The following is a 27,508-nucleotide window of genomic DNA, read 5'->3' as shown; positions in this document are numbered from 1 at the left end:
CCTGTCCTGCTTGTTCCCTCGCCACCTCCAATAACCCCAGCCACCAGCACAGCAGCTCAGACCCAATAGGGGAGGAACTAGGACGACAGAGAGCCTGGAAATGGGAGAATTAGAGGGGAAATAGCTGAATATAAATCTGTGTTCTGCAGGCAGCCAGCAGAGTTATCCTAAATCAGCTGCACACCTCACTAAGAAGTGTCACTGCAAGCACAGCTTCATCTTGGCATTTTGCTAATGATGATTCCATAATGAGCTTGTCTGCCTCTGATCTCACACTTGAGTTTAATTTCTGCCTCCTGAAATCCTCCTTTCCAACTCGTGTCATGGAATGGGGCGTCAGGACTTGCTGAGCTCCAGCCTAAAACACAGGATCAGCCACTGAACGAATCAGATAATCTGTGTAGCTCTTTAGAGTGTGTGCAGGTAATAAATCTGTCAGTGGAGATACAGAAGTTCTTACTGCTTGATCCATGCTTTTATATGAAATAACTTAAGTATTTAACAGATTTTCCAGTCATGTCTTTCTGTGTTCAAGGCGTGCTGTTACTTTGGCCCTTTCTGCAATGTTCCTGTCCGGCCCCTTCTTCTGAAGTGGGGTGTTGGTGACTTTAGGCAACGTTCTATTCTCATTAGACAGTTTCCTGATCCAGATTTCAGGATAATTTGACTAATTATGTGGCGGTGTGATTCTAGCCAGGCAACATCTGGGGTCATTTTGGTAGTCAGGATTCATTCCCTAAACTTGTGTATCCATTTCCACTAATTGAGTCATTTGATGATGAAACAGCCTGAATCATCATGAAACAAAACCAGGGAATAGAGGAAACCTTTCTTGTTTATGTTTCCCTGCTCTTGGGATGGAAAATAATCCCGCCTATGCTAATGGCACCCTCTTGTCCCTTTTAGAGGCTTTCTCTTTTATTTTTCTGTCTTTCTTTTCAAACCAGAAATTATTTCTAGGATTTACAGTGCAAGAAAGAAATCACCTGAATCTCCTGCCAGGAGACAGAACTTTCCAGGCTCAGGAGCATCATTTCCATGGTGTGGCTCACAAGAACAGCACATATTTAACACAGGGGGAGCAGAATGTATGGCTGTGAAAACTGAAGTCTGGCTTGGCAGCTGTGATAATGATTTAGTCTGGCAGCCCTGGGACTCTCTCAGTTACAGCAAGTAGATGAGGTGCCTACAGGAATTAGAGGAGATCTGGATACTGGCACTGCCATCTATGCACCACAAGGCTCCTCACCTGCCTAGTCACTGCCATAAACTACAATTCTTTGTTTTGAAACATGTCCAGGTGATGCAGTTTAAATCTGGGGGGTACCCACTTCCTCGCTCTTTTCTCCTTTGGAACAATCTCCTCTATTCCCCACCCCTTTGGTTGCTGACTCTGGAAGCCCAAAAGAGGCCACAGCTTCCTTCAGCCCTCTCCTAATATCCTGCCACAGTAGGGTTTGGTGGCATCAGAGCATCAGAATGAGGGGATACTTTCAAGGTTTATTTGTAACCACATTTTCCCTGTTTGGTAGTTGATTACAGCTGTTTGCTTTAAAAATTAAAATCTTGGATGTAGACACGCTTAAATCCAGAACAACCCAATGTCTCTGTCTTCTACAAAGGTATTGATTTACTGTCACTTTCATAATATTTTTATCTTTTCCCCTTTATTGTGTCCCACTCAGTCTCAAGTAAACCACTAACTTGCATCAGCACTTCTACTGTGCTGTACAATTTCCTTTCATCTTCTGATTATCTTTATGGATAAATTTTATCTATGCTTTGCTGTATTTTAAATTTTATATTGACACTAATCGAGGTTGTCATTGGCATGTAAGCAATAAACTTCAAGATAAAGCAGAGAACTTGTTCACTAGGTGGATTTCCTCACACACATTTCCTGCTCAGTCCTCTGTGTTTTCCAGTGACTGGAGAAGATGACTGGCTGATTACACTTGCTGGGATCTAAAATACCCTCTGGTACTTATAGAATCAGTGTCCTTCCCTGCTTAAACTCTCTTAAAAGCAGTGACAGGTTTCCAGAGCTTTTATGCAATAACAAGTTATTGGGAGAGGGTTTTTTTCCTGCTTGTTTCCACGGGAATAAGCAACCAGGAGGATCTAGTTTATCATCCTTGTAATGTGTTGCTGAGTGTGCAGAATGAAACTCGTTCTGAGGGGAAACCAGGCCCTGCCCAGCTGGTTGATTGCTGGAAAAGGCATCCCAGTGCATCCACTTAGTCATCATCTTGGCATGAGTGGAAGTCGAGAGAAAAACAGAGCAGGGGAGGGAATTCCTTCAGAGCTCTAATAAAAGAAATATTAGATGTGATATTAAACAGATGACACATTAATATCAAATACAGCTTGCTCTTTAAACTTTTCCAAAAGAGGATGGCTTTCTTTGGTGACACTGTTGCTAACTGTGCAGTAGTTGTTCTGGGAAAAAAGCTGAGGAGAGTTTTTTGTCATCTGTAGCCATTTAATCTTGAACTAGATGGTCCAGGCCCCACTGACTGACCATGGTGCTTTAGCTGTGATATGGGCCTAACAGTGAAATTAATTCTCTCCCTGGTTTTTAAATCGAATTCTTTGCAGTCAGCTGAAATAGCAAAGTGTTTCATTCCTCATAGATTTCCCTCCAAGCTGGAGGCAAGGCCTTGATTTATTTCTCAGAGTGAACTTTGACAGGGAGAATGGCTGGCAGGAAGGCACTGTCCCAAGTGCCAGCTGTCAGAGGTCCAAACCACTTCACCAAGTGTTTGTTTGTGCTTTGTTTCCTTTCCATATAACCCCAGCTTATAAGTTTTTTATTGGTCGGTATAATTCCCTTTTCTGGAGTCAAAAATTATTGTTTCTAGTACAAATATCCATGTTAGCATCTGTCAAGAAGTGTATTCTTTGCAATTCTTTATTCTCTGCTTTGAGGAAGAAGTTTAGGCAAAAATATTGGCGTGTAGTATTCATGATCAGTCATCCTCAGTAACACAAGCATAGTTGAAATTAATAGTGGGCAATCAATTCAGACTCTGAGAGTTGATTTTGTTTAAATGCTCATTAAATTCTTTCATGTCCTACATCCTGTGGGGGCTGCCAGAAATCTGGGTTCAATTCAGCATGTTTGAGACTTTCTGTGTAACTTTGAATTATTTAATGTATTTGAGCTGAGATATCTCTGTGCTTGTTATCTGGGTCTAAGTGGGCAATAGGCCTGGTGATTAAAGGACTGAGACATGGATGAAGGAATGTGGATAAAGGGAAAAGGGACTTATGTTTGGAAATCTTCAATTAGATTCAACCCTTCTCCCTCCATCAGAACTAGAACAATGGACAGAAATCCACTAAGGACTGTTAAATATGAAGCCCTGTCACTGGTTGGAGTCTCTGAGCCACAAGCAGCTGTTCCTGCATGTTCTCTGCTCAGACTCTTCCCTGAGCAGCCGTGGGGAGCAGGAGCAGCACGCCTTTGCTCTGACCTGGTTCAACAGTTCCGTGTTTCATTCCATGTGGGACAGCTGCTCTCCAGCAGCAGCAGGGTTCAGGAGAGGGTGTTCCTGTAAAAGCCTCTCAGCAAGGCCGTGTACCACTTTATTCCTGATCCACAGGGCAGGGGAAAGGGATGTTCTGCTCAGGTGAAGGTATTCCAAGGGCTGGGATCCAGTGCAGTGGGACTGCTCCATGCTGAGGTGACAGACACCCGTGGGCCACAGCAGGGAGGGGACAGTGCACTCCTCACCTGCACTTCCTGAGATTGGGACAGATCTTGAGGCTCAGCACATGGGATCCTTTTTGCCTGTCCCTCAGGGACATGGCTGGACCCACGTGAGTCATGTTGGACTGTGAGTGCTGGTGATAGCAGAGGTTGTGTCACAGACTGGGCGCATCCCATGTGTCCTACCCCAAATACTCTTGTTTAATCTCGACCCAGGTATCCACAACCACCCTCTCAGCCAAGGCCAACCACGATGTTTCACTTCGCAGTTTGGTTCGTGTAGCTGACCACACACTCTGTCAATCTTCTTCTTTCCCTCAGAATTATGGTTTGGAGACTGAAAACCTGAGAACTCTGTCTCACAAGCTGAACGCCTCGGCCAAAAACCTTCAGAACTTTATAACGGGTAGGAGGAGGAGTGGCCATTACGATGGCAGGGCCTCCAGACGACTGCCAAATGATTTTCTTACCTCTGTAGTTGACCTGATTGGTGCTGCCAAGAACTTACTCGCCTGGCTGGACAGGTAATTAACGATTCCTCGATCCCTTGTGCATGAGAATAATTCCTTGGGGAGTTTTCTATTTGTTCTTTCTTTGCCTCTTGTACTCTTTTATGCTAATATTAAAATGGCAGGTCTGGAATTCTAGCTCTACATTTTTACAAAGTTGTCAAATATTGGAAGCAAAATTTAGTACCCTTCTCTGTCAGGAGAGTCTTAAAATTTGCTCTAGTTACCTTTTGAGATTCATTCAGCTGGATTTCGTGTGAAATGAATATTTCTGCGCTATTCTCACTTCCACACCTGGTAACATCATCAGAAATTTCAGAATGAAGGGCAAGGCAGAAAAGCTTATGGAGTTTGAGCTGTCTTTCAGCCATCAAAAAGACAGAAAATCTGGAGTTGAGTAAATCAATTAAGAATGTTCAAAATAAAAGATAGTACTTGGCTGAAAATTAAATGTTCTTATTTATCAGGAGTAGGCTGGATGTGTTAGGTACAGGTGTGCTGGTTAACGCTCAACAATCAGCCACTGGTGTTTTATATTTCTGAACTGAGAATTTGATTAAAAGTATCTCTGTGACTGTGGCAAGAGAGAAACCAAAACATAAATAGCAACAGAGCTTTTATGGCTTGTTTCTCTTTGGAGTTATAGCAGTAAATAGCTTTATCTGGAATCTGAATGCTCTGGAATGTATAAATGGCACCTTAGAAATCACAGTGAGAGTGAATCACCCTCCTTTACAGGATTTGTATAATCCTGGTGACATCTTCCTAACCTAATGCCAGCAGTCATATTCTCTCAGGCTATGACCTTGTCAGTTCTTATAAATTCAAATGGGGTCAGATTCAGCCAGAATTTGGAAAGCCTGAAGAAAATCTGAGCGTGCAGGAAGCTGTGACTAAGTAAGCATTACTGTGCTCTCTGAATTAAGGTGCTGATTGCTGCTGAGGAGTGATGTCATACCAGAAATGCCATCTTTTTAATGAGCAGTACAAAGGAAATCTGGGCTGCTTAGAGTTATTTGAAAGCTCCTATTTCTACTCTCCATAAGAACAATAACTTCTGATGTTCTGACCAAAATCCAGTTTACATCCTGCCTGCATTTTTTCTTGTTCCAAAGGTGTATATTACAAAAGTTTTGCGACTTGCTGCTGGAGATTAAAATGATTTGGCATTTCTGTGGTGTGGAACTGATCCCTATATGACATATATCTGCTTATAGAGTAAGTTATGGTCCTCAATGCTGTATAAACCTGTCCTTCCCCTGTCCCAGGTCTCCGTTTGTCAGCGTGACAGAATATTCACTGCTGAAAAACAACATTGTTCAACTGTGCCTGGAACTAACAACCATTGTGCAACAGGTAGGAGTGGCTCTCTTCTGCTCTGAGTCCTCTTCACATCACTGCTTAAAAACTGCAATAGCAAAAGTAACTACAGCTTTTACATCACCAGAAAAGTTGTTACAGCATTACTTCTCTGTTCTTTCCATACTCTCATTCTCTGGGAGGGACAGGAAGAATTTTGGACTTTGGTGATGTTCCTGGATAGATTGAAGGACCCTGTGAAGTTAAAAATAATCCACTTTGCTCTTGAGTAGACAATTTCATGTCAGGTGATTTGCCACCATGCGAGTGTTGAACAAAAGAAAAGCGTTGAACACAGTGGGAAGCAGTTTAACTAGCAGGTTATTCCAGATTAAAATATAAATGATCCAAAATGTTTCGGGGACAAATTCTTAAAATACTTACAAATATATCCAGAATCTGCACTGTGGCTTCTTCACTGAGAGGAGAGCCAGTAGCATGGAAGTTGTTTAGGGATGAACACGAAATATTCCTAACATTAAACCAACTAACTACAGAAGAGATCATGGTAGCAGTGCAATCATCACTGACACTCATTAGGTTATTGTGACAAGGTACAGTCCACCAGAACATAAAAATAAGTTATCTGGTCTTTAGTTCTATATAATATATAGAATCATAGACTGTCCTGAGTTGGAAGGGACCCACCAGAATCATCAAGTCCAATTCCTGGCCCCACGAAGGACACCCCGACAATCCCACCCTGTGCCTGAGACCCTTGTCCAAACATTCCTTGAAGTCAGGCTTGGTGCTGGGACCTCTATAATAATATAATAGAACAATAAAATAACAGTGTCTGACAGTGTCTGCCCCAAAGTAAGACAAGAGGTGACACAGAGGTACTGAAAGACGGAGGGTGAATTAGTTTTACAAATATTTACAATGAGCCACCCCCCTTGTGAGGGGATAAAATATTGATGAGACAAAGGAGTGTTACTGGAATATGTGGAGAGGGCAGAGAAAAGGCAGGGCTGTCTGGGAGTGAATAAAAGAGGACAAAGATGAAAGGGTTGTAGGAGGGAAAGCAAGAAGAAAGCTTAGCTTAAGCTCCAGTTTTGTAGGGACTTTAAGCTGGGCCTGTCTCCAATACAGAGGATTTCCCTGCCTGCCTCTGTCCTGTGCTGCCACGGTTTTCCATGCACCCTCCCAGCAGCCCAATCACAGGACTCACTCAATTTCAAATGCTTTTTGGAGTAATAATGGAGTAGTAGTTCTGAAAACTGTTTTTCCCCTCTGCTTCAATTTTATTTCAGTTCTTAGAGCTAAAGAACTTAGGCTAATAAATATGTTTTTTACACTATTGTCCTTAATTTATAATGTTCAGCTTTATTCTTCCTGGGAATCTTGTCATTCATGCATTTTTGCAGCACAAAACAAAGATCAATTTTCTCTGTTCTTAGTTTAGAAATTCCTATGTCAGCATTTAATTATTTATGTATCTTTATTAAGCTTTTTCTTACGAGGTGCTTATAGCACTAGGCTATTTTTGATTTACAGACTAGGCAAAATGAACTTCTCTACAGTATAAAAACTTTGGATTCTGATTCTGTCCTTCAGCTGATACTGCATTTTGTTTGTGTGAGTTTGATTTTTCCCTGTGGTCCAGGTGAAAATAGAGTAATTTTGAATTGCTGTCTCCACTTCTGTCATTCCCTTCTCAGCTTTTGGCAGATGAAATTCTGTTCTCCTCTGCCAGCAATAGTTTGGTTCTTTATTTTTTCCAGTTCTTCAGCTCTAGTCTCAAAGCTGTCCTCCTTTTGACAACTTAAAAACAATCTTTTAGCATAAATTCCAAGTCATTCCAAGAAGAAAAATGCTTGGTTGGTTCTTCAGGTTACAAATCAAGTTTTGTCTTTTCTTCATCTTATTGTCAGGTCTGACTTGTTTGATAGTTGTCTATTAAGATCTTTGATGTTATATTAAACTTAACACCAGAAAGAGCAGATAAAACCAAATCAGTCATAGAGAGACAGCTTTGCAGTCACTAAATCTGAGGAAAATTGACCTTAATGTGTGAAAGCAGAAATGTCTCACCTAAACAAGAACTGCAGGCTCAGCTGTTGGCTGGAATATGAATTAAAAGGCATAACTAATAGAAACCTGGGTCTCAGATCCTTTCAGATACTCCTTGTTTTATGAATTATATACATCTTAAATACCTCATTCAGCCAGTGTGAAAGCAGCAGTCAAGGGTACGGATTTGGCACATTAAGTGAGGAATGTCTTCGACATTTTGTGCAAAATGAATGTGTTTTGTGTGCATAGCTTGCAGCTGCCACTCCAGGTGGATTTTCTTAACAGGGTTACCCTATAACCTTAGTTTAATATAGAAAGTGCTTATGAATCTTCATGCTCAGATGTCCTGTGTGATCTGAGTGACATAACTTAGATCAAATTTATTTTAATGTATTATTATTATTTATGTACCATGCAAATGCTATGATGAATAGTCACTTGTTTATACAGCATCTTCACATGCTGGTTCAAAGAAAACCTCATTCTCTAATTTTAGAGGAGTTTTACAGCTGTCCCTTTATGTTTGGAAATGTACTTTATTCTGCCCAGGTTTCTTAACCCTTTTGATCACCTTCACTAAGCTACTGTAAAAGAATTATGTCATGCAGAGAGCTGCAGAAACATCCTGATTTTGAGGTGCAATGTCCCATCAAAATGTGTCTATAATATGCAAAGAAGCAGGCTAGAACAGAGCATTGAGATATTTGAGCTCTGCTGACTTCACTTTGAGTTGCAGCTCAGTTTCAAGGTGCACTCACTCTCCTTCCTGCTCTGAAAAGGAATCCACCAGAATAACTGAACTAAATTTGGGGCTGTTCAGGGCACCAAGGCTGCCCTGAGGGAAAGACAACTGGAGGAACTGCGGAAGGACAGGGTTGGATTTTTGTTCATAAAACGCAGCCGTTGGTTAACTTTTCATTGAGTAGGAAGAGTTCCCCAGTCCTAGTGGCATCTGGGTTTCTAATTTTTCCTCATTATGTCAAAGATGCTTAAATCTGAGGTAGATGCTTCCAACACAGTCATTAACCTGCACGAACAAACTTTCTCTCAACAAAAAGTCTCTATGTCTTATCAAAGGATGTCAGAACAACTCAGCCTAACTTTTTCCAACAAAAGCCAAACAAAATTTTGCTTGTTCTCCCCTTTATTACTGTCTAATTAACCTCACTGAACTGAATTCAGACACCTTATAATGGATTTTTGCCCCATTTTTAGCCAAATACAGTGTGTTTTGGATGAAGCTTGGCTTTTCTGGGTTTTTAAAGCCATCTGGTTTGCACTGCAATTGACAGGAATTGTTGTTTCTTAGTAACTTCTGTACCTGGTGTAAGTTTTAAATTGGCCTCACCTGAGAAGGTGGTTGGACCAGATAACCTCCAGAGGCCCCTTCCACCTGAATTATCCTCTGATTCTGCAGCTGCCATGCAAAACCTGGGTGTTATTTTCAGTTTGAACTTTGCATACTTCAGCTTCCAGCCCTTCCATCTTATTTTGCTTGCATTTGCTAAAGAAAATTTCATCAAACATCTGTTCACTCTTTTCTAAAAATAGATTATGATCAAGTCTCTACCTTTGAACCAAGTAAAATGAGTCAGTTCAGTGTATTTGCTGTTGTAGATTTGCCTAATTCCAGAGCAATCTCTTTCTTTCCAACGTGTGAATTTCAGAAGTATTTAATTTTGTGCATGCAAGCAATATATTTTGAAATATCCCTTTGTCATACCCACCACTCCAAGACTGCTGTAGAACTTTCCTGCAGTGTTGTGGTGGGGAATGCTCCTTTATAGGGTCTCAGTTTCTTTTCAGTAGTTGACTTAACTCATGCTGTTTTATTGAACTAAGTTAATGAACGAAGTATTTTACATTTTTTTGTGTGTTAGTTAACTGTCCTCAAGAACTTGCCATGAAACATTCCTTATGGTATCTGCAAATTCCTGTGGTACTTGCATTTTTTCCTTCTTTCAGAATTAGAAATTAAAATTTTGAGGAGAGTGTGGGTGAGCACGAGCCCCACTGACCTTTTCTCTTTATGAATATGCAGAAGAGCAGTTTCACTTTATCAGAGACCAAGGTGTGCTGTACCTTTCAATTTAGGATGTTCAGGACAGTGCAGTCCCTGCCTGGTTTGCAACACTGCTGCTGTGACTGGTTTTGTAATTCCTGCGTTTTATCCTTTTACAGAGGGGAAATAGAACACAGCTATTAATTTTATGGTTATTTTAAACTCTAAGAAGAAATATCTTTATCATGTCATCTTGCTACTGGAGGATGTAGAAAGAATGTGACTATAACTATTATTTATTTTCTAAGAAAAATAGATCAACATTCTATAAATGGTACTCCTGGAAGATTATTTTTTTAATGAGATCCCTAGTGCATTGCTATGTATCAGAGAAAAATAAATCAGAAGAATATTGTGACCTACATATCTCAATATTTTAGTATAACATTGCAAGTGCTTTTAACCTCTCAGTTAAACTTGTCTGATGTATTTAAAAAAAAAGTCAATATGCATCTATTTTGGAAGGAATCCCAAAGCCATTAACATTTTTCATGCTAATGTAATCTTGAATGTGCAATATAAGTACAGCTAACATTAATTCTGCTCTACAAAACAGTAAAATTTCAGTTTTACTATACATACGTCTTCTATTCTTTGACCTGAAGTAATTAAGTTTGTTCAGAGGGAGGCTCATATTGTATTTCTAGCACAGAAATTAAAGGAATAATTTAGACAGGAACATTAGCTCTGAAGTCAAGCTGGAAGCCCTGCTGTGATTATTTTGTTCTCCTGGTACGTGGAGGGTTAAAAGGAGATGGCAGATGAGCTGTTTGAAGTGTGCAAAACTTGCAGGAAAAACTGCCTTGGGCATTGCCAGCCAAACTGACTAATTGAATTCTTTTTTGTGCTCTAGAAAATAACAGTATGAATACAGAGGAAACATCAAAGGGATACTTGACCATGAAATGCTAATATAAATTCTTCTGTGTTCCTTGGCGCTCCCAATCTTCTGATTTTGACTTCCTTATTCTGTAGCAATATTCTTTAAACTGTAGTCACTTAGAAATTAATTTCTCCACAGAAGCAGCAGTCCTCCAAAATAAATATTGACCTTCAGAGCTGAGGGAGGCACAGTTCCCTGGGCTGAGGGCTCAGAGCAGCTGCCTCAGACGGGCTCAGGGGCAAAATCCTCGAAGGGACACCCAAGGGAGGAGGTTTGGGAGCTGGATGGGAACAGCCAAGGGTTTGGGCTGCTGGAAAAGGGGAGCAGAGACCTCCAGAAGGTGTCCCAGCCCAAGCTGAGTGTCCAGAGTACAGGGAATGAGGGGGTTGGAATTTTGTGGGAGTTCTGAAGCACTTTACTCTGGTCCCTAACATATTAAGATCCAGTAAAAAGAGGAAATCTTGAGAACTATAGGGAATCTTAAGCTGTTTGAAGGGATAGCACAGAATATTCTGAGTTGGAAGAGGCCCACAAGGTTTATCAAGTCCAACTCTTAAGCCCATACAGGGATCAAACCCACAACATTGGTGTTGCCATCACCAGGCTCTGACCAGCTGAGGGAATCTGAAGTTACTTGAAGGGATATTTCAGGTATTATCAGTAAGTTAAATTTTACTTGAAAGCTTATTCAAGGAAAAAAACTAAATAAAGAAGACAGGTTTTTTAACCTCTCCCATATCTTGCTCTGTAGAAAGCCTTTTCCAATGTGGAGTAGCACTTGGAGAAGGATTTAATAATTTCCCAGCGTAATAAGGGGAGAGGGAGCCTGGCCGGGGGCTGAGGCCAGGCCAGGGCTGCCCTCGGAGGGGACCAAGACTTGAGGGGACCCTGCTCTAATCTCACTCTGCCTGGAAGAGTTCTTTTTGGTATTTTCCTTTTTATTTTATGTTTAACAGAATATAGCCTGAGATTTGGAGTGTACCTGGCAGGAGGAAGTGGGGCAGAGCTGTAGGGGATGGTTAAAACTTTGCCATGGCTGTGTCCTGATTTCCAGAGGGTGGTACTGAGGGAACTTCCCTTCCCTCAGTATTAATAAGCAATAGATCCCTTTTAGCAATTTGTATGGTTTGTTTCATGAAAGAAAAGCAGTATTAGCCCCTGTAATAGCCTTAAATGAAAAAGCAAGGTAAGGGTGATGCTGAAATTATGGAGTATAATATTGATTATTCTTAAAATGATAGATAAAATAGAAAGGTGACTGCTCCAAAAGTAACACATAGTAAGGTTTATCAGGAATACGTAAGAGACTGTTAACAGCATAAACCCTTCTTTCATTTCTTAATAGGAACTTTAATGTGACATCATTTAATTGGTTTTTTTTTTCTGTTTTACCACAGGATTGTACGGTGTATGAAACAGAAAATAAAATTCTTCATGTGGTAAGTAATTCTGCTTTGGTGCTCTCTGATCTTACCCCACACACTTAAATGATTCTGTAAAAAAATAAGGCTGCTAGAGGAAAATAAAGTTCCTTACTCTCTGGCATAATTTCTGATGAATTATATCAGTTGCAAAAAGCTAAAGTTCCCCCCACAGTAATGCTCTCTGTTATAGCTACAGTCAATTACAAATACAAAATTATTGTTTTAGGTTTAGAAGCTGCACAGTATTCTGTATGGTTAATATTCCTGCCAGGATTGCTGGTGTGGAATTCCAGCCATCACATCCATAGATCACTGGTTGTCAGACCGAGCATTTTGTGCCTTCAGCACTCAAAAACATCTGATGACAAAGGGGAATGGAAGAACCTTATTCAAGATTATTGATTAGATATTGGCCTTTAAGTTCAAACACTTTATATTTTCCTGGTACCAGCAGGGAAAACCTGTACTGACACCGAGATAGAGTTAAAGCCTGTGGTGAAAGGGAACTCTCAAAGGATTTACAAGTTCAGATAAGCTTTTGACAAGCGCTGCCCAAGTGCCTGACTCTTTCTTTCCTCTTTTTTTCAAAGCCTTTTGCACATACTCTGCTTCCAGAGGGGATTAAAATCTGTCATAAAACATTGATGTGCTGTTAAATTTAGAAAGCATGCAGTGACTTTTAGAAAAAAAAAAGCTTACTATTGCAAACCTGGGTATGAATAGAGCTTTAAAAAGCACCTGGTACCTTCTGGGATTTGGAGTGCACACACACACACACACACACACACATATACACAACTTTTAGCCCACAGTTCTAACTGTGGCAGAGACACCTTCCATAGACCAGGTTGATTTGATTGAAAACTTCTTTGTTGTTTATTTTACTAAAAAAAAAAGTATTTTTATGACACTACTCTAAGGTTAAAGCATTACAGTAGAAAGTGCTCTCTCTGGGATTTAGCCTGCATCTAATCTGTAACCAGTGCTCTCAAATTTTGAGGCATAAGGGAGGTTTTCTGTTGGAAACTTTGATATTTGAATATGAAATTTTTTTTGATATGCCAGTGATTCAAAAGCTGGATCAAGGATGTGCTCACACACAGTGCACCCACCACACTGGAGATTTTTTGAGTTTCTCCATCTCTTCTGGGAGAAGATGAGACCTGAAGTTCTGCTCAGGGGTTCCGGCCCCAAGCTGAAACTGCTTGAAATAATTGTGGTAATGGTGACCTTTAGCTGCAGTCACACACACCTCAGTGGGATGCTTTGCATCTTGCAGCTGATACAAAATCCAGATGCCACAGCCAGGGCTCCAGAGCTGTCCTTGGATTTCCAGATGAGTAACTGCACAGTGAATGGAAATACAACCTACAAATTCAGGCAGTTAACTTATTCATTGTGACAACTTTATTTGTTTAACTTCTATGGATAGTGTCAAATGAGATATTAGAAAGCCTCATGCTTTTGCGAATGCCTGAAACAAAACTTCCCTCAAGGGATTTCACTGGAATTTGCTATAATTAGGAAAAATGAGAGTATAGTCCCCAAAGCAAAATAGATGCACACAGCACAGCCTCGACCGGAAACCCATCCTGAGACTCAGCTGAATGAATTCTTTCACATTAGGTTCAAACATTTTTAGGCGTAGCCTTTTTGAAGGAGTGCTTTGAGCAACACACTGAAATTTGGGAATAAATCTCTCCACATGAATGTTGTCTGAGAGTTCAGCTCAGCTCCTCTCTGACCCACAAACTTTGCTTTCACAGAGGGGTTTAATCTGTCAGACCCACAGCTACTGTCCATGCAAGGGGGCTCCTGCTTTGAAGGTGTTTGTGTGGATTTGCACCAAGATTTTGAGATCTTTAGCTGGAAGACAGGATAACAAAATCATTGCATAGTCATAGTGATATGGAATATCAGTTAAAGGATATGTTCAAAGATGCATAAGAATTTTACTTCAGGAAATGGGTTAACTAAGGCACTTCTCTGCCAGGGTAATTTTTAACAAAGGAAATTTTCCAAGTTGTAGAGCAGAATTCACCTAATTATCACAGTTGGCAGGGATGATGTCATCATTCACTAGCCAAAATAGGTTATTCAGTTGCATAAGATATTTATTTTTACATGTTTCACTCAGCTCCCATTGTATTTATAATCATAAGGATAAAGTTCATTGGGTTTGTTCTTTTGTTTTTAAAGTGCACATAGTTGGAGTGGAGACGATAGTTTACAGATGCAGATAACCTTCTACAGCAGAACTGCACATACAAGTACATTTTCTTGACATTTATGGATATTTTCCGTTCCCTTAACCACTTGCTCTTGACTTTCATACACCTGTAGTTTTTACAATGCTACGAATTAAAATTATCTGTTTATTCTTGGTTAGTTCTGAGAATAAGAACTTCTTCACTTGTAGTTCCAGTTTGATACGAGGGATTCTATTGCCTTGTTTTTCTTTGTAGTGTAAAACCCTGTCTGGGATTTGTGACCACATCATTTCGCTCTCATCTGATTCTCTGGTGTCCCAGTCAGCACATCTCGAGGTCGTTCATCTCACCAGCATTATGCCCAGTGAGGGGTTGGTAAGTAGCAAAGCAGTTTAAACTTTAAACTCTTAGAATGCAGAGCACAAGCCTCAGTTCTTTAGGGTGATTTGGGTTTTGAGTTTATCAAGAAACCAAAATGTATTTTTATGCAGTGTCCTAATTTTTTGGTAAGCTGAATCAGATTTGTAAAGGTGGTTTAATTGACATTTATCTAAATAAAGGGATTGATTTGGGGTTTCTTAAATTAAAGCCTGTTTTACCTAGGGCATCACGTGCAACTGTATGAGCAGTTAAACCTGTGATCCTTTGATAGCCAGATTGCAGTGTTTGGAATGTAATGAAATAATCCCCAAATGCAAACACATACAAATAAAATTAACTAATGTCATTAATGTTCTTCCAAAATGATCAGTGGAAGGTTTGTGTCTTGGACTTGCATAAATGTAATTATATGCCTCCCTAACTATCAGTTCAAATAAAACTTCCAGAAGTATCATCCCAGGAGCAAAATAAATCCCTTTTATTTGTAAATTGTTGCTCACTGAGCAGCCTGGTTGGATGGCTCTGGACATCCCAGCTGCTCTGCATTAGTGATGGGTCACAGCAGTGAAATGTTCTGCAGAGATAGTTTCATACTTATTTGGCTGCAGCTTTTAAATATTAATGTACTGATATATTTTTTTGGACAATGGATTTTCATGACAGCTCAGTGGTCAGTGGGTAAAGATTTCTGTCCCCCCTCTGCAGTCCCTTACTTTACAACCATTTGATGTTGGTGGGCTGTAGAAATGTAAGGACTGTGCTTGGGAACCTTAGATGCCAATAAAAGCTGGAGTGGAAGGTGGCACTGTGGGCGCTGGCCTGTTCTTCAGGCTCTTCTCAAGAGCCAGGCTGCTTTCCGCAGCACAACCTCCTAGACTGCCCTCAGCTGCCTTCTTAGAATTGTTTTTATTTTCTCCTTACAAGAAGAGTAATTCAGGAATGTTGTTTCTGGGTTGAAGGAAGCAGTTGGAGGAGGAAAAAAAGGAGGAAGTGGGGAGTGGAATTGGCAGCCATGAGGCTTATCCGCAGAAAATCCCATAACTGACAAATCAAAATCCATTTGAGTGTCACTCTTCACCTTGTAGCATGTTTCCTGTTTGTAATTCAGCGTGATTTACAGATTTTAAATTTCTGTTAGCTGAGACACTTTGTATTATTTTGACATCTTCCTCTTTGTTCTGACATTGAATAGCGACGAACGTCATATGCAAATACTGTCAGAGTTACAAGGGCATAATTACTCTGAGGTATGCATATTAATCTGAGAATGACATATTTTAATAACATGAGGGGGTGTTGTGTGACTGCACAAGTCTACTTTATTCTTAGGCTGATTTAGTCAACAAAGAACATTACCACAGCATAAACCACATTTAATTTTCATTCTGTGGCAGCGCAGATGCTCAGCCCAGTGTGTAATCCTGAGCACAGATACAATTTCCTTGCTGTGCTGCTGCATCCTTATGGCCAAACAAGTTCCCTTTATGGCCCAGTTTCCCCTCTAGGTCTGATTTCTGGGTTAGTGTAGAGTACCCAGGAAATACAGGTCAGTACTTGTGCAGGAGATACGCTGTGAATGTCCCAGTGCTTTTGACTTGCATTAAGATTACTACACCCTCCAGGCCAGCACTCTGCATGGCTTTCCTTTCCATGCAGAAATGTGATGTATTTCTGCTGGTCTAATTAGGGGGAAGTTCATTATCAGTGCTGGAGAGGAGGTGAACACAGAGATGCATTTTCCTCAGAGATGATGGAGCACAATAAGCAGGGCTTGGTGGTGCTAATGCTTCCCATGCAGGGATGCCTCTGGATCTAGGACAGAGGGGTAGACTGGTGGAGGACAGGAGGAGTGGAATCTACTCCAAAAATAGCCTGTCCTGTGGGGAACTGAGACTTCCTGGTGTGCAGTCTGAGGCAGGTGTCTGTCAGGAGCTCTTGGCAGGAACTGCCTATAAAGTGTTGGAGTGTGATTTAAACTCTGGAGTGACCAGGATGAGAGTTATTGGCTGAGATGTTGGGGCCTTTAATGTGGTTCACATTCCCCTTTTTTCTGGTAGGACTTGAGGCAGCCAGGACCTGCTGGGATGATCCTGGTTGGGTGGACTCTTGGGCTGGAGGAGCCCCTGTGTGGCTCTCCGTCCACAACGTGCCCATGAGTTAAGATCCAGCAGAAAAGCAGTGAGTGGGCACTGCTGACAGAGGACATGAGACAAATACTGCAATCAAAATTGCCTGACAATTTCTCCTTTTTTTTCCCTCTTTTTCCTTAGATGAAGTGAAATCACAGTGAATGAGTGAGTTTTCTGTGCCTAATTGTGAAGGCGCTGTAACGTGTTAGGTTGGAAAGTTCCTTGTAATCCATTTTGCTGACACTGTGTTCTGTTTAGAAGAAAATATGAAAAAGGACTATAAATGGGAATAAAAGAAAAATCATGTGAAAAGGAAAAGAAAACATTAATCAGAATCAAATATAGAACAGAGTAATGAATTACAAATGGCTTTCTCATGATTGTATAGCGGATTTTTTCCACAGGATATCTGCTCCATTCAAGAGAAAAATGAGCACTATTCAGTGAATGGAAAGTATTCAGAGTTCCATTTTTATCCTTATCATTCAGTGTAGGGGTTGAGGCCTGATTTACCACACTTCAGCTAAGATCTGCAGTCCCTGGAGTTACTAATCTCATCGTGAGTTGTTTTATTTATTTTTATATGGCCTTACTGAGTGCTTCACAGACACTAATTAATTCATCCTCACAACACACTTGTGAAAAGGATACTGTAATTTTAGTTTTATAGGTAGGAATCTAATGCACAGCAGTTGGTGTCAAAATCACCAAAAATGTGTTTTTCAAGAGCGGCTTACTACACAATTTTTCAGAACATTTGTTACCTTTATAGCATAGATTTAAAACACAGTTTCTCTTGGGTTTAAGTGTAGCTCTGATTTTCAGAGCTACTGAGAACAGGGTTCATCCAAGGTTGGCACCTAGAAAACAAACACAATTATTTGCCATTGGTGAAAAGTGTGTTGTAAATCACTCAGATTTATGAAATAATTCAGTTACCTGGAATGACATTCAGCTGGCTAAATTATGAGTCTTCCTCTATTTTCAAAACTCCATTTGCAGAATTTTTATTATGTGCCTTCTAATTTCTTCTCCAAATGAGCCAGGAATCCTATTGACATTGCATAAGCTCACACATAAACGGAATTAATTTCCAGGTCCAAGTCCACGCAGTTCCTGCACAGAGTCAGAACTCCTGCAGGGCAGTGTCTGTGTGTTTAATTGTGTAAATAAATTCTGGATCATAAAGCATTTTCACAAAGGGACTCTAAGTCTTTGGAATGTGCATCTTCAGTTCTAGCATTTTCTAACTTTCCGGCTGTGCTTTTACGAGCTTTTTAGCCACCCTTTGTTTTTCCCTCGCTAAAATACCTTCTTTTGCAGTCAGCTTTATTAAAAAGTGCCCTTATCTCAAGCCTTCCCAGGACACACTCTGTGCTGTGGTTTCCCAGCATTTTGCTGGACAAAGGAATTTGCGTTGGGAACATGGGTTGGGTTCTGTTCCAAGTCCTGCGTGCTCTGTTTGCATCCTGATCTCTGCGGGCATTTTTTGGCCTCCAGAAATCTGTTGGGTTTTTGTTCCTCTCCTTTTCCTTTCCTTCCCCAGCTTCACCAGTCAAGCTGCTTCCTCCTTTTCCCTATTTTGCTACTGATTTTTCAGTGGCAAATACTGAAACACCTTACGTGTATTCTCTACTTCATTTTGAAGTAACTTTAAGGATTGTAAAGCACTTTTTCTCCTGAACTGCAGTACTGGGTATGGTAATACCATTTATGTCTGAAGTGCACAGCATAATCAGCTCGAACAAGATGTCTGGAAGGCAAAGCTTTGTTTCAAACAATCAATCTGACAAACTTCAAATAAATTCCTGTACTAAAAAAGTATTAAATTGTGAGAATCACCGTTAGCTCTGGCAGAACACACGCACATAAATCTGTATGAAATCGAATAGAATAAAATAACTTTGTGATTTAAGAAAATTGCCTCCCCACTTTAAATTTTTTGGCTTGATGGATCCACAATAAGCCCTTGAGCCAGGAGTTCGGGTTACTGTTGGCAGCTCCTGAGCTTGCTGCGAAATCCTTGGGGATGAAGGCTGATGAAAGGCTGGGAGAACCTTGCTATGATTTACCTCATTCTGTGCCCAGAGCCAGCTTTGGAGCAGTTTTGCTGTCACATAAGCAGCAGCATTTTATTGGAAATGGTGGATATAGAGATACAGAATGGGATCATAGGATGGTTTTTGAGGTTTGGGGCTTTCCCCCCCCCCCCCCTCCTGCTCTTGGATGATTGGGGATTGTCCATAGTGGGAGATTATTACAGCCAGTATTATTTCAGACTAAACTTTTTCCTTTTTTAATCTTCTGAACTTGATGTCCAGCCCATATATTTAGAGATACTTCTGTGTAACATGCAGCTTTAATCTTATTTGATGAGATTAATGATTCCTCTTAAACAGGAGATTCTGAGCAGGGGGGCAGTTGGGGTTTTATTGTTTGGGTTTGTATCTTCTGATGTCTGTGGAATGTTTTCTTCTTTCCTTCTGGAATAAAAGAGCACTTTTATCCCTCTTCTTTTCACTTTTTTATTCTTTTTCTCTCTTGTGTCTGAGCTTCCCACTGCTGACAGAAACAGTGTAGTCTGACACACTTTCATTAATATGTACACTGCTAATATCCACAGCTTTCTTAATTTTTCTGCAGAGGGAACTTTTCCTGTTTCATTCTAAGACTTTAAGGACAGCAAAGATTGTGGGAATAAAAATTTTTATGAAACCTGCTGTGCAATGATGGAAAAACAAAAAAGCTGAACAAACAGCCAAGCTGCCAGATGAACAGACCGTGTTTTATTAAGGATTATTCATCTATCCAGTGTCCAGCTACCCTTTCAAATAGTGCTCCTCTTTCTGTGGCACTTGTAATTTAAGGTGATGGAACCCAATCTTTCCCATTATCACAATAAAAAAAATTGCAAGGAAGGCAAAAAGAAAAAGTAGAATATGAAGACAGCTTTTTTGTGGGAATATGCCTGGCCTAAAACTGTCAGGGTGTTAATCTAATTATTTAGAATTATTTTTAAAGGCTTACAGAAACTTGACAAATTTCCATCATGCTTGACATATAAAGGCTCCCATAGCCTAAAAGCCAAAACAAACCAAATTCTGCTCTACAGCAGAATAAAAGAAGTTACTATCTTAAGTTATTTTGAGAAGTGGAAGTTGTCTTGCAGGAAGAAAAGTAGAGGTGTTTAAATTTGGGCAAAGGACTTTAACATATAAGGCAGAAAAAAAAAACGTTTTTGAGAAGGAGTTTTTAATGGTATGAAGTTTAAAAAAAATTCAGTCACCTTCTCAAAGCACTATCATGGCATTTGTTTAAATGCATCTGTGTAACTTTGATAGTTGAAAAAAGATTAAAGAACCATTTTTTATGTTTGGGGCAAAAGATCAAGGAGTGTAAGAGTTCCCTGGTCGTTTGTGGCATTACAAATCTGCATCTTTGCTGTCACTGCTTTCCTGTGCTGGAATAATTGTTGACACTTAAAAACACACTGCTGTCATTAGATCCTGGTTAATTAACCAGACGACTCTGCAAGAAAATTTTCAAGGAAATTCCCCTGACAACTGGATATGCTCTTTTCTGAGGGAAAGTCTCTTCAAAATGGGATTTTAAATGGCTGGTGCCTTCCCATGTTTTCAAAGGTCAGATTTTAATTAAAAACCTTTAATTCACTTTGTCACTGGGGGACAGGGACAGTTACTCAGAAACAGTCAGGTTCTTGATTTGATGCCTGAGAAGCATTTCCTTATTCTCTAACATAGGTCAGTGTCATTCTTCAGAGTTTCATGTCTGACACCTCAGTTATTAAAGAGCCGCTATTTTTTTCTAAGTGTTGACCAGTCTATGCCATCTTCACAGAGTGAGAGCCCTTGACTCTTGCCTTATCTTGAGATAAGGGGCACAGCATGTTATTCTCTCTGAGGTCATTGTTGACATTCAAGAGTAAACCAGAGAGACTAAAAAGCCATTCTTAAAAAAAAAAAAAAAGTACATTAATCACTTTGAGAAAGGACTCCAGTGATATTTGCATCTAAGGGCAGGAAACAGACCAGTAAGGGGACAGAAGGAAGATGAGGAACTGAGCTGCTGGGATGTAAAGAGCAGAGTAGGTCAGGGTAGGGAAGGATATGGTAGGAAAGGCCTGGTTAGACAGGAATGGACATTCCTGAGTTTGCAGAGATAGACAGACAGCTGGATGGAGAGGGCAGCAATGGACACTGGAAGGAAAGAAGCAGGAGAACCCTCCAGAGTAGAACAGATGTAGGTGCCACTCCAGAAGGGTCTCTGTCACATTGGCCAAAGCTGTGCATGTTCCTGGTTACTCCAAGGTGACCAAACAATTCTCTGGGTACCACTGCCTCAGCAGATGAGTTCCACCCCTTCTGTCTGGATCCTGATCCTGGGACTGGATGTGAGGAGGAAAAAGCTGTGGGAAGGTTGGGTTTAGGGCACTGAACCCAGAAGGGGAGATGAGCTGCTGGGCACAGGGGGAGAAAGGTGCTGCTGAGGGCACTGAACAGGCAAGAACACATAATTTGTCTTCCTATTTTACAGCCAAAACCTGTGAACAGTTTGTGATCGGTTTGTGTAAAGTTGTATGAGAATAATTAGCTGACAGGAGAATATCTGCATTTCCATCAGACTTCATCACAGAAATGAATAGGGTCAAAATAGCAGATAAGTGGATACTCTTTTTACAAATTACTTTACAAGTTAATTAAAGATTATGCTTATGTAAAAATCACAAAATAGTTTGGGTTGAAAGGGACTTTAGAGGTCATCACATTCCAACCTCCCACCAGACCAGGTTACCCAGAGCCCCACCCAGCCTGACCTCAAACACCTCCCAAAGTGCAGAATATTAGACAAGACTCTGACTCCTCGAATATGCTGAATCAACGTGACTGCTTTAAAACACAGGTGAAATAGAAAATAATTTTAAACAAAATATTTCCAAGAGTTCCAGTGTCAGCAGTTGTCACAACAGGATCTGGGCTTGGAAGAAAAAGGATTGCTGCTTCAGTTCTACAGCTGCAGCATTAAATCACTATTTGCCCTGAACTTATATTATCTAACAAAATTTTTCAAATGTGTTTTAACTTTTTTTTTTAGGCTTATTAACCAAAAAAATGAGTGGATGAAACCATACTGAACATAAAGATAGCCAACAGCCCATTACATTGACAGAAAGGTCCAGCTCTTTGCCTAATTTAGACTGTGAATACTTGTGTGCTTTTTCAGAGGTCACAGAGTTAACAGCTCCAAAAATTGAAAATAATAATAAAAAATTTTTGCAGTTTTGGCTATTTCTTATAAACCAGAGTAGATAATTTAAATTTTTCACTGGAAGTTTGATGAAAGTGAGCCCCTTAAAGCTTTTCATTTGTATCTATAAACTATTTTGTGTGCAAGTATTTATATGAGCAAATTAAACTTTTGAAATACAAAATATGTATGTTTAAAATATATCTGTTTTATAGAAAATAATTTGAATTCTGAACCATTTGAAGCAAAAAATTAACGTGAGAGATTTTATATTTTTTTACCTAAAATAATCTTTCAAGCTTTTCAGGTAAGAGATATGTCAAGGGGATACTCTGCTGCTGTAATGGTCAACAACAAACAAGCTCATTATTTTTCTCCTGGGAAAACAAGGATGAAAGCTCTTTGTAGGATAATTTGAAGTCTATGAGTCATTCACTAAAATTTTTTATTTTTTTATATATTCTTAAATTTTAATAACTAGGATGAAAGAGCAGATAGAAAAATGTAGGGTAATTCTATGTGGTTAGTCAGGTTTTATGTCTCTCCGATGGCATCTGTTGGGAGATAAAATTATAATTCGATTTTTTCTAAAAATACAGAGGTTATCAAGAGTCTAAGAACTTTAGGAAGAAAGAAGTGGTAAAATTTAGTGAAAAGTTTAGGACTCTGCCCTCTTTTGGCCTTAAAGATTTTGATCTGTTGGGTTTTTTGAGTGGGAAATGAATCTCGTCAAAGCAAGTGGGATGTTAGGACCGCGATATTAAATTTGATATTAAAACTGTGGCTGGAAATGTGCTCCTGAAGCTCACCAAGTGCTGAAAGAGCAGCCTCCTGTGGGGCAGGAATGTTGTGTAACATCCTGGTGAAAAGTTCTCCGTGGAAATCCAGCATACCTCACACTAGATGGACAAAATCTCTTCTCTGGATTTTTAATGGACACTCTACATCCCATTGTCCATGGGAACCTTCAGTTTCTCGGGATCCAGTGCTCCTGTTTGTGTCTTTGAGCTGGCAAATAGAACTTTGTCAGTAGCTGTTGAAGGAACCACAGAGCCTACAGAACAGCAAACACTGACAAAATTCAACAGCTCTAAAGAGGGACGTACTGAAAGGCCCACCAGCAGCTTCTTTCTCCCAAATAATCCCATGTTATGAAGCTGATTTCCAGACTGGCGAGATTTAATTTGGACGTCTTTGGTTTTTACAAATGAAGTAATTTATAAAGCAGCCTTATTTAAGAGAACAGCTAAGCATAAGGAGTAAAATCTAAAGCAGAGTTTCCTGTGCAACAGAGCTAAGCAACCAGCCAGCAATCAGGTTTAGCCAGTCTTTATTTTTAAGATTTCAGTAAATTTTAAAACTTGCTGACATGGAATTGGTATACAATAAAGTAGAAGTCACATTTTCTCATGAAAAATCCAAACAGCTCCCACTAGAGGAGGTTACTCAGGGCCTCGTCCAACCACGATTTGATCATCTCCAAATCAGAGATTCCACAGCTTTGCCAGCCTGTTCCAGGGTTTTTTCTTCCTCATGGTGAAATCGAAAAAACTTCCTTACCAGAGTTCCAACTTGTGCCTCTTGCTTCTCATCCTCTCACTGTCAGGAAGAGTTTGGCTCCATCCTTTCTTAACCTTCCAGTTTAGGCAGTTGTGGACAGCATTATCACCTTAACTTTGTAGGATTTTTAACCTTTGGGTTTTTCTCGAGGGCATGGGAGGTGGTGTTTGTGTGACCCACCTTGCCTGAAGCATTCCAGAATCTGGAAACTGCTTTCTCTGAACAAAATGTTCTTGGTTATTGCTGAGGGCTCTAAACTTTGGGGTTGGCAGCACAAGGTGAAGCAGAACTATTGAAAGAATAATAAATCAGCAGCACAATGTACCAATTAGATTAATTAGATTTCAAAATGTGATGGATAACCATGCCATGTGACGAGATGGGAAGCTCGAGATGACCTCGCTCTTGAGAGGGAAGCACACGAGCCACTGAGCCTCCCTGGCATTTGGGGCTCTGAGCGTGTTCAGCTCCACAGATCCCTGCTCTGCTTGTCTCTCTCCATCTTGTCAGTCTCCTCCTTAAGCAGAATTCTTGATGGACTAATTACAAAGCTCCTGTTAGTTCACTAAGCTCATTTTCCCCCATAAATTGGCAATATGAGCACTGGCTCCTGTCTTTTCTGAGCTAGGCTATGGCTTCGTTTTTACTGAATCAGGAACTCTTTGCAAATGGGGCATTTAAGTTTAAAAACTGCTCCTGCTCGTGCTTTTGATTTCAATACTTCTTTTATGTCATTTGAAATAAAAAGAGGTCATGTTAAATATTTCAAATACTGAATAGGCTCAGGTTTTTATGCTGATGCTCAGTGTTCAACTCTGTTCACTTTAGAATAAAAAAAGCATTAAGTGAGAAAACTCTGCTGTTTGTAGTGGTCTTGATATAGATTTGTTAAACTTAGATTTGCAAATGTTGATTGACCGCAGTTCCTTCCAGTCTGCTCAAATGTTATGGTCCTTAGACTGGAGCAAACATATAATTTTAATTATCATGCAAATGTCATGTATTTGTTTCCTAGGAATGTTAATTAAGCTTTTTGCTCTTTTTTCCCCAGGGAATGTATATTAAATCAACATATGATGGACTACATGTAATCACAGGAACAACTGAAAATGTAAGATTCTTTACTGTAAAATACTTTTATCATGCTTACAATTATTTTCTGTGTATCTGCAGTGCATTTTGTAATCTGTTAGCTTGCTTTAAGCCAAGCCACTTTTTATTAATATCTTTTTTCCTTTTTTTTTATGTACATGCATCATATTACCTTTTTAAAGACTAAGAACCCTTGAAAATAGATATAGAAAAGCAGCTGTGGTGAAATTATTAATAACTAACAATATAATAAATTAAATTCTCAAACTTCTTTCCTCAGTGATTCCTCAAATAATCCTCTCTAACAAAATTCACACACTTTCTCTCTGGCAAAAGTGGTTTCCTTTATATTAACTACATTGTATTTCATGTTTTCCATCATTTGTAGTAAAAATACAGGAGAGATCAATTATCATTTTCATAGTTGTGCCAGAGGTATTAAAATAACTGAACCAAAATCACACAGAGTTCTGCAGCTCAAAGATCTGTGTGAGAGATCCCGGGGACACTAAGGAAGAGCAGCACAGCTTCTGAACATCCTCCTTTTTACTTAACGTGCAGTTCATAATTATAAATTTGAAAAAATTAAATTGACTTCAACTGCTGCCATCTAATTACTGTGACAGACTTCATAATAAGACCCTTCTGGCTTTTGTCTTGTCTTTTAGTCACGCTGTTCCCACTCAGGCTTGGGTCTGTTTGACTGCTCAGAGCTGGGCAAGTGACAAGTTTAGATTTTATAAAGCTGATATTGAAATTATGGATTGCTGACACCCAAGGAACATCAAATGAGCTCTGTGAGATGTAAATCCTGGCTGGCAACTGCCAGTGCTCTGCTGGCCCATATGGGTGAGCTCCATGTGGGATATTTTAATTGATTTATATATATTGAGTAGTATTTATATGGGTTTTGTCAGTGCAAACCCATGGAAAGCCAGACCCTTTGTATGTCACAATTTGGGAAGACAATTCTAATGCAAATTAAACTTGAGATTTGTTTGTTTATATTGTCACCACTGGCAGCATTTAGAAGTCTAAAAATAACTATGTGTGTATCTTGGGTCCTGAAAATTATGACTGATCCATCTTGATTATGTTGGACAGATTATGTTCATAGTCATTGAATTACTCGTGCTGTAATTAATCCACTTTTTTACTGTAATTCTAATTCATTTCAGAAATATAATGCAGTTTGCAGGGGAAATATTAATATATTTACAATTGAAACTCACAGGAGGAGTTACTAAATTGCCAGACACTTGAATTTTTATTTTACCTACCAAACTTTTTGCCATGACACCACCAGAAGAAGTTGCTCTTTTGGTTTTGCTAGAAGTGTAATCACATGTGCAGATAAACCAGCTTCAAAGACCTGTAACTTCTGGTGTTTCAGCAAATTGATTTTTCATTCCTTTTGAAGGGATAATTGACCTCAGAGCCAGTGTTTAATTAGCTCAGCCTCATCCAAGTCAGGAAAGCAGCTAAAAAGAGAAAGAACCAGGCCTTTGCTTTTCCAAGTAACGTCAGCTGAAGTTAAACATTATGAATGGTGGTGGTTTCTGCAGTTTCCTGCTTACCTCTCATGGCCCATTTAAAGCCAAAGAGTTGTATTCTCATTGAATTCCAGGAATATTTCTGTTACATGTTTGCTACTGGGCAAAGGAGCAGCCTGCCAAAATTCCAGCAGTTTCCGTGAAAAGGAGAAAGTGGCTCTGGAGCCAGGTAGTTCTTCACCTCATCCTATAAAGCATGGGGGTAAAATCCTGTTTGTTGTAGTGCAGAAGGACCCAGGGGCAGGAGGTGAGGTCTGACTGCACTGCCCAGGGTTTAGCTCAAAGCTGGAGCTCAGGAGTGGCCAAAGCCCTGATTTGAGATCAGGCAGGTGAGGAGCTGGAACGAGGGCAGTGCTGGGCAGAGAAAGGCTGGGAATGGAAAACCAGCAGTGGGCAAAAGGTAAAAGCTGTGCTTGGAATAGCCCAGCCACGCTGGGGATCACCGTGGCCAGTATTGGCTGTTTGCCCTATAGGCTGATTGACTGATTGGCTAATCAATGACTTTTCCTGCTCTCAGCAGCCGTGCCCTGCAGTGGCACTGTCAGCAGGGCCTGGCCCACGGAGGGCCATTTGGCCCCTCAGAGATGAGTCTCTCTGGCATTTTATTCACAAATTATTGCAGTCATTTCCTTGTCAGTGGCAATTTGGGTTTTTCTTGTATTGCCTCCTCTTCTCTTTGTTCCTTTTATTTGTTTTCCTCATGTTTTTAATCTCCATCCACAAAAGGAGTGAGTGGGACTTCTGGTTGAAGACAGTGCAGCTGAGGAGCTCTTGCCTGCAGTGAGGTCATGACCATAAACTTCTACAAATCACTTTCAGTTCAGATAAATCCTTTCTTCCTTCGCATTTGACACCTGGCTCCTGTGTTTATTGTGTTTAACAATTTATGTTTTCAAGAGATGTCCAGGAACTCAGCTACAGTTTAGTAACAGCTGTTTCTCTGTTCAGTTCTTCAGTAGGATTAAAGCCAGGACACTCCCTGTAGCTGCAAGGGGCTCCATTTCTGCCTTTCTTAGGAGTCTGTTTGCTTAGCAGGGAACTGAAACTGTTTCTTGAGGATTATTTTGCTTTAAAAGTTTCTGCACCGTTTGACAAGGGACAATCATTCCTCTCCTCTCTCTGACCCTGTATCTAATGAGGAGGATAAACAGCCCACCTTGTCCAAGTCACCTGGCTGAACAGCCAATTTCCACTGGGATTTATTTTCCAAGGTGATGTCTCAGCTCTTTAATTCTTTGTGGTTATTTTCCCCTGGATGCCAGGTTGGTGTGCTCTGTGTCAGTAGAACACTCTTGTAAGCCAGTGCACAGTGCAAACGAGTTGCCTTGAATTCTCAGCTCTCTACTCCTGAGC

The 27,508-nt window shown here is 40.1% G+C and overlaps 1 protein-coding gene across 1 annotated transcript in view; it reads left to right on the top strand.

The window, feature by feature from the left end:
* Positions 1-27,508, top strand: part of LOC309577376 (connector enhancer of kinase suppressor of ras 2-like) — a gene marked incomplete at both ends in the record, with an annotated part of 167,157 nt that overhangs the window by 78,508 nt on the left and 61,141 nt on the right. The window contains 5 exons of the mRNA XM_082289346.1: positions 4,034-4,236; positions 5,490-5,577; positions 11,939-11,980; positions 14,431-14,550; positions 24,562-24,621. Of these exons, the coding sequence (XP_082145472.1) occupies positions 4,034-4,236; positions 5,490-5,577; positions 11,939-11,980; positions 14,431-14,550; positions 24,562-24,621 (513 nt within the window). The remainder of the gene's footprint in view (positions 1-4,033; positions 4,237-5,489; positions 5,578-11,938; positions 11,981-14,430; positions 14,551-24,561; positions 24,622-27,508) is intronic.

The sequence above is a fragment of the Coloeus monedula genome (genome assembly GCF_965178545.1).
Source record: "Coloeus monedula genome assembly, chromosome: 12".
Taxonomy (NCBI): Eukaryota; Metazoa; Chordata; class Aves; order Passeriformes; family Corvidae; genus Coloeus; species Coloeus monedula.
This window is presented reverse-complemented; position numbering and strand designations above follow the sequence as displayed.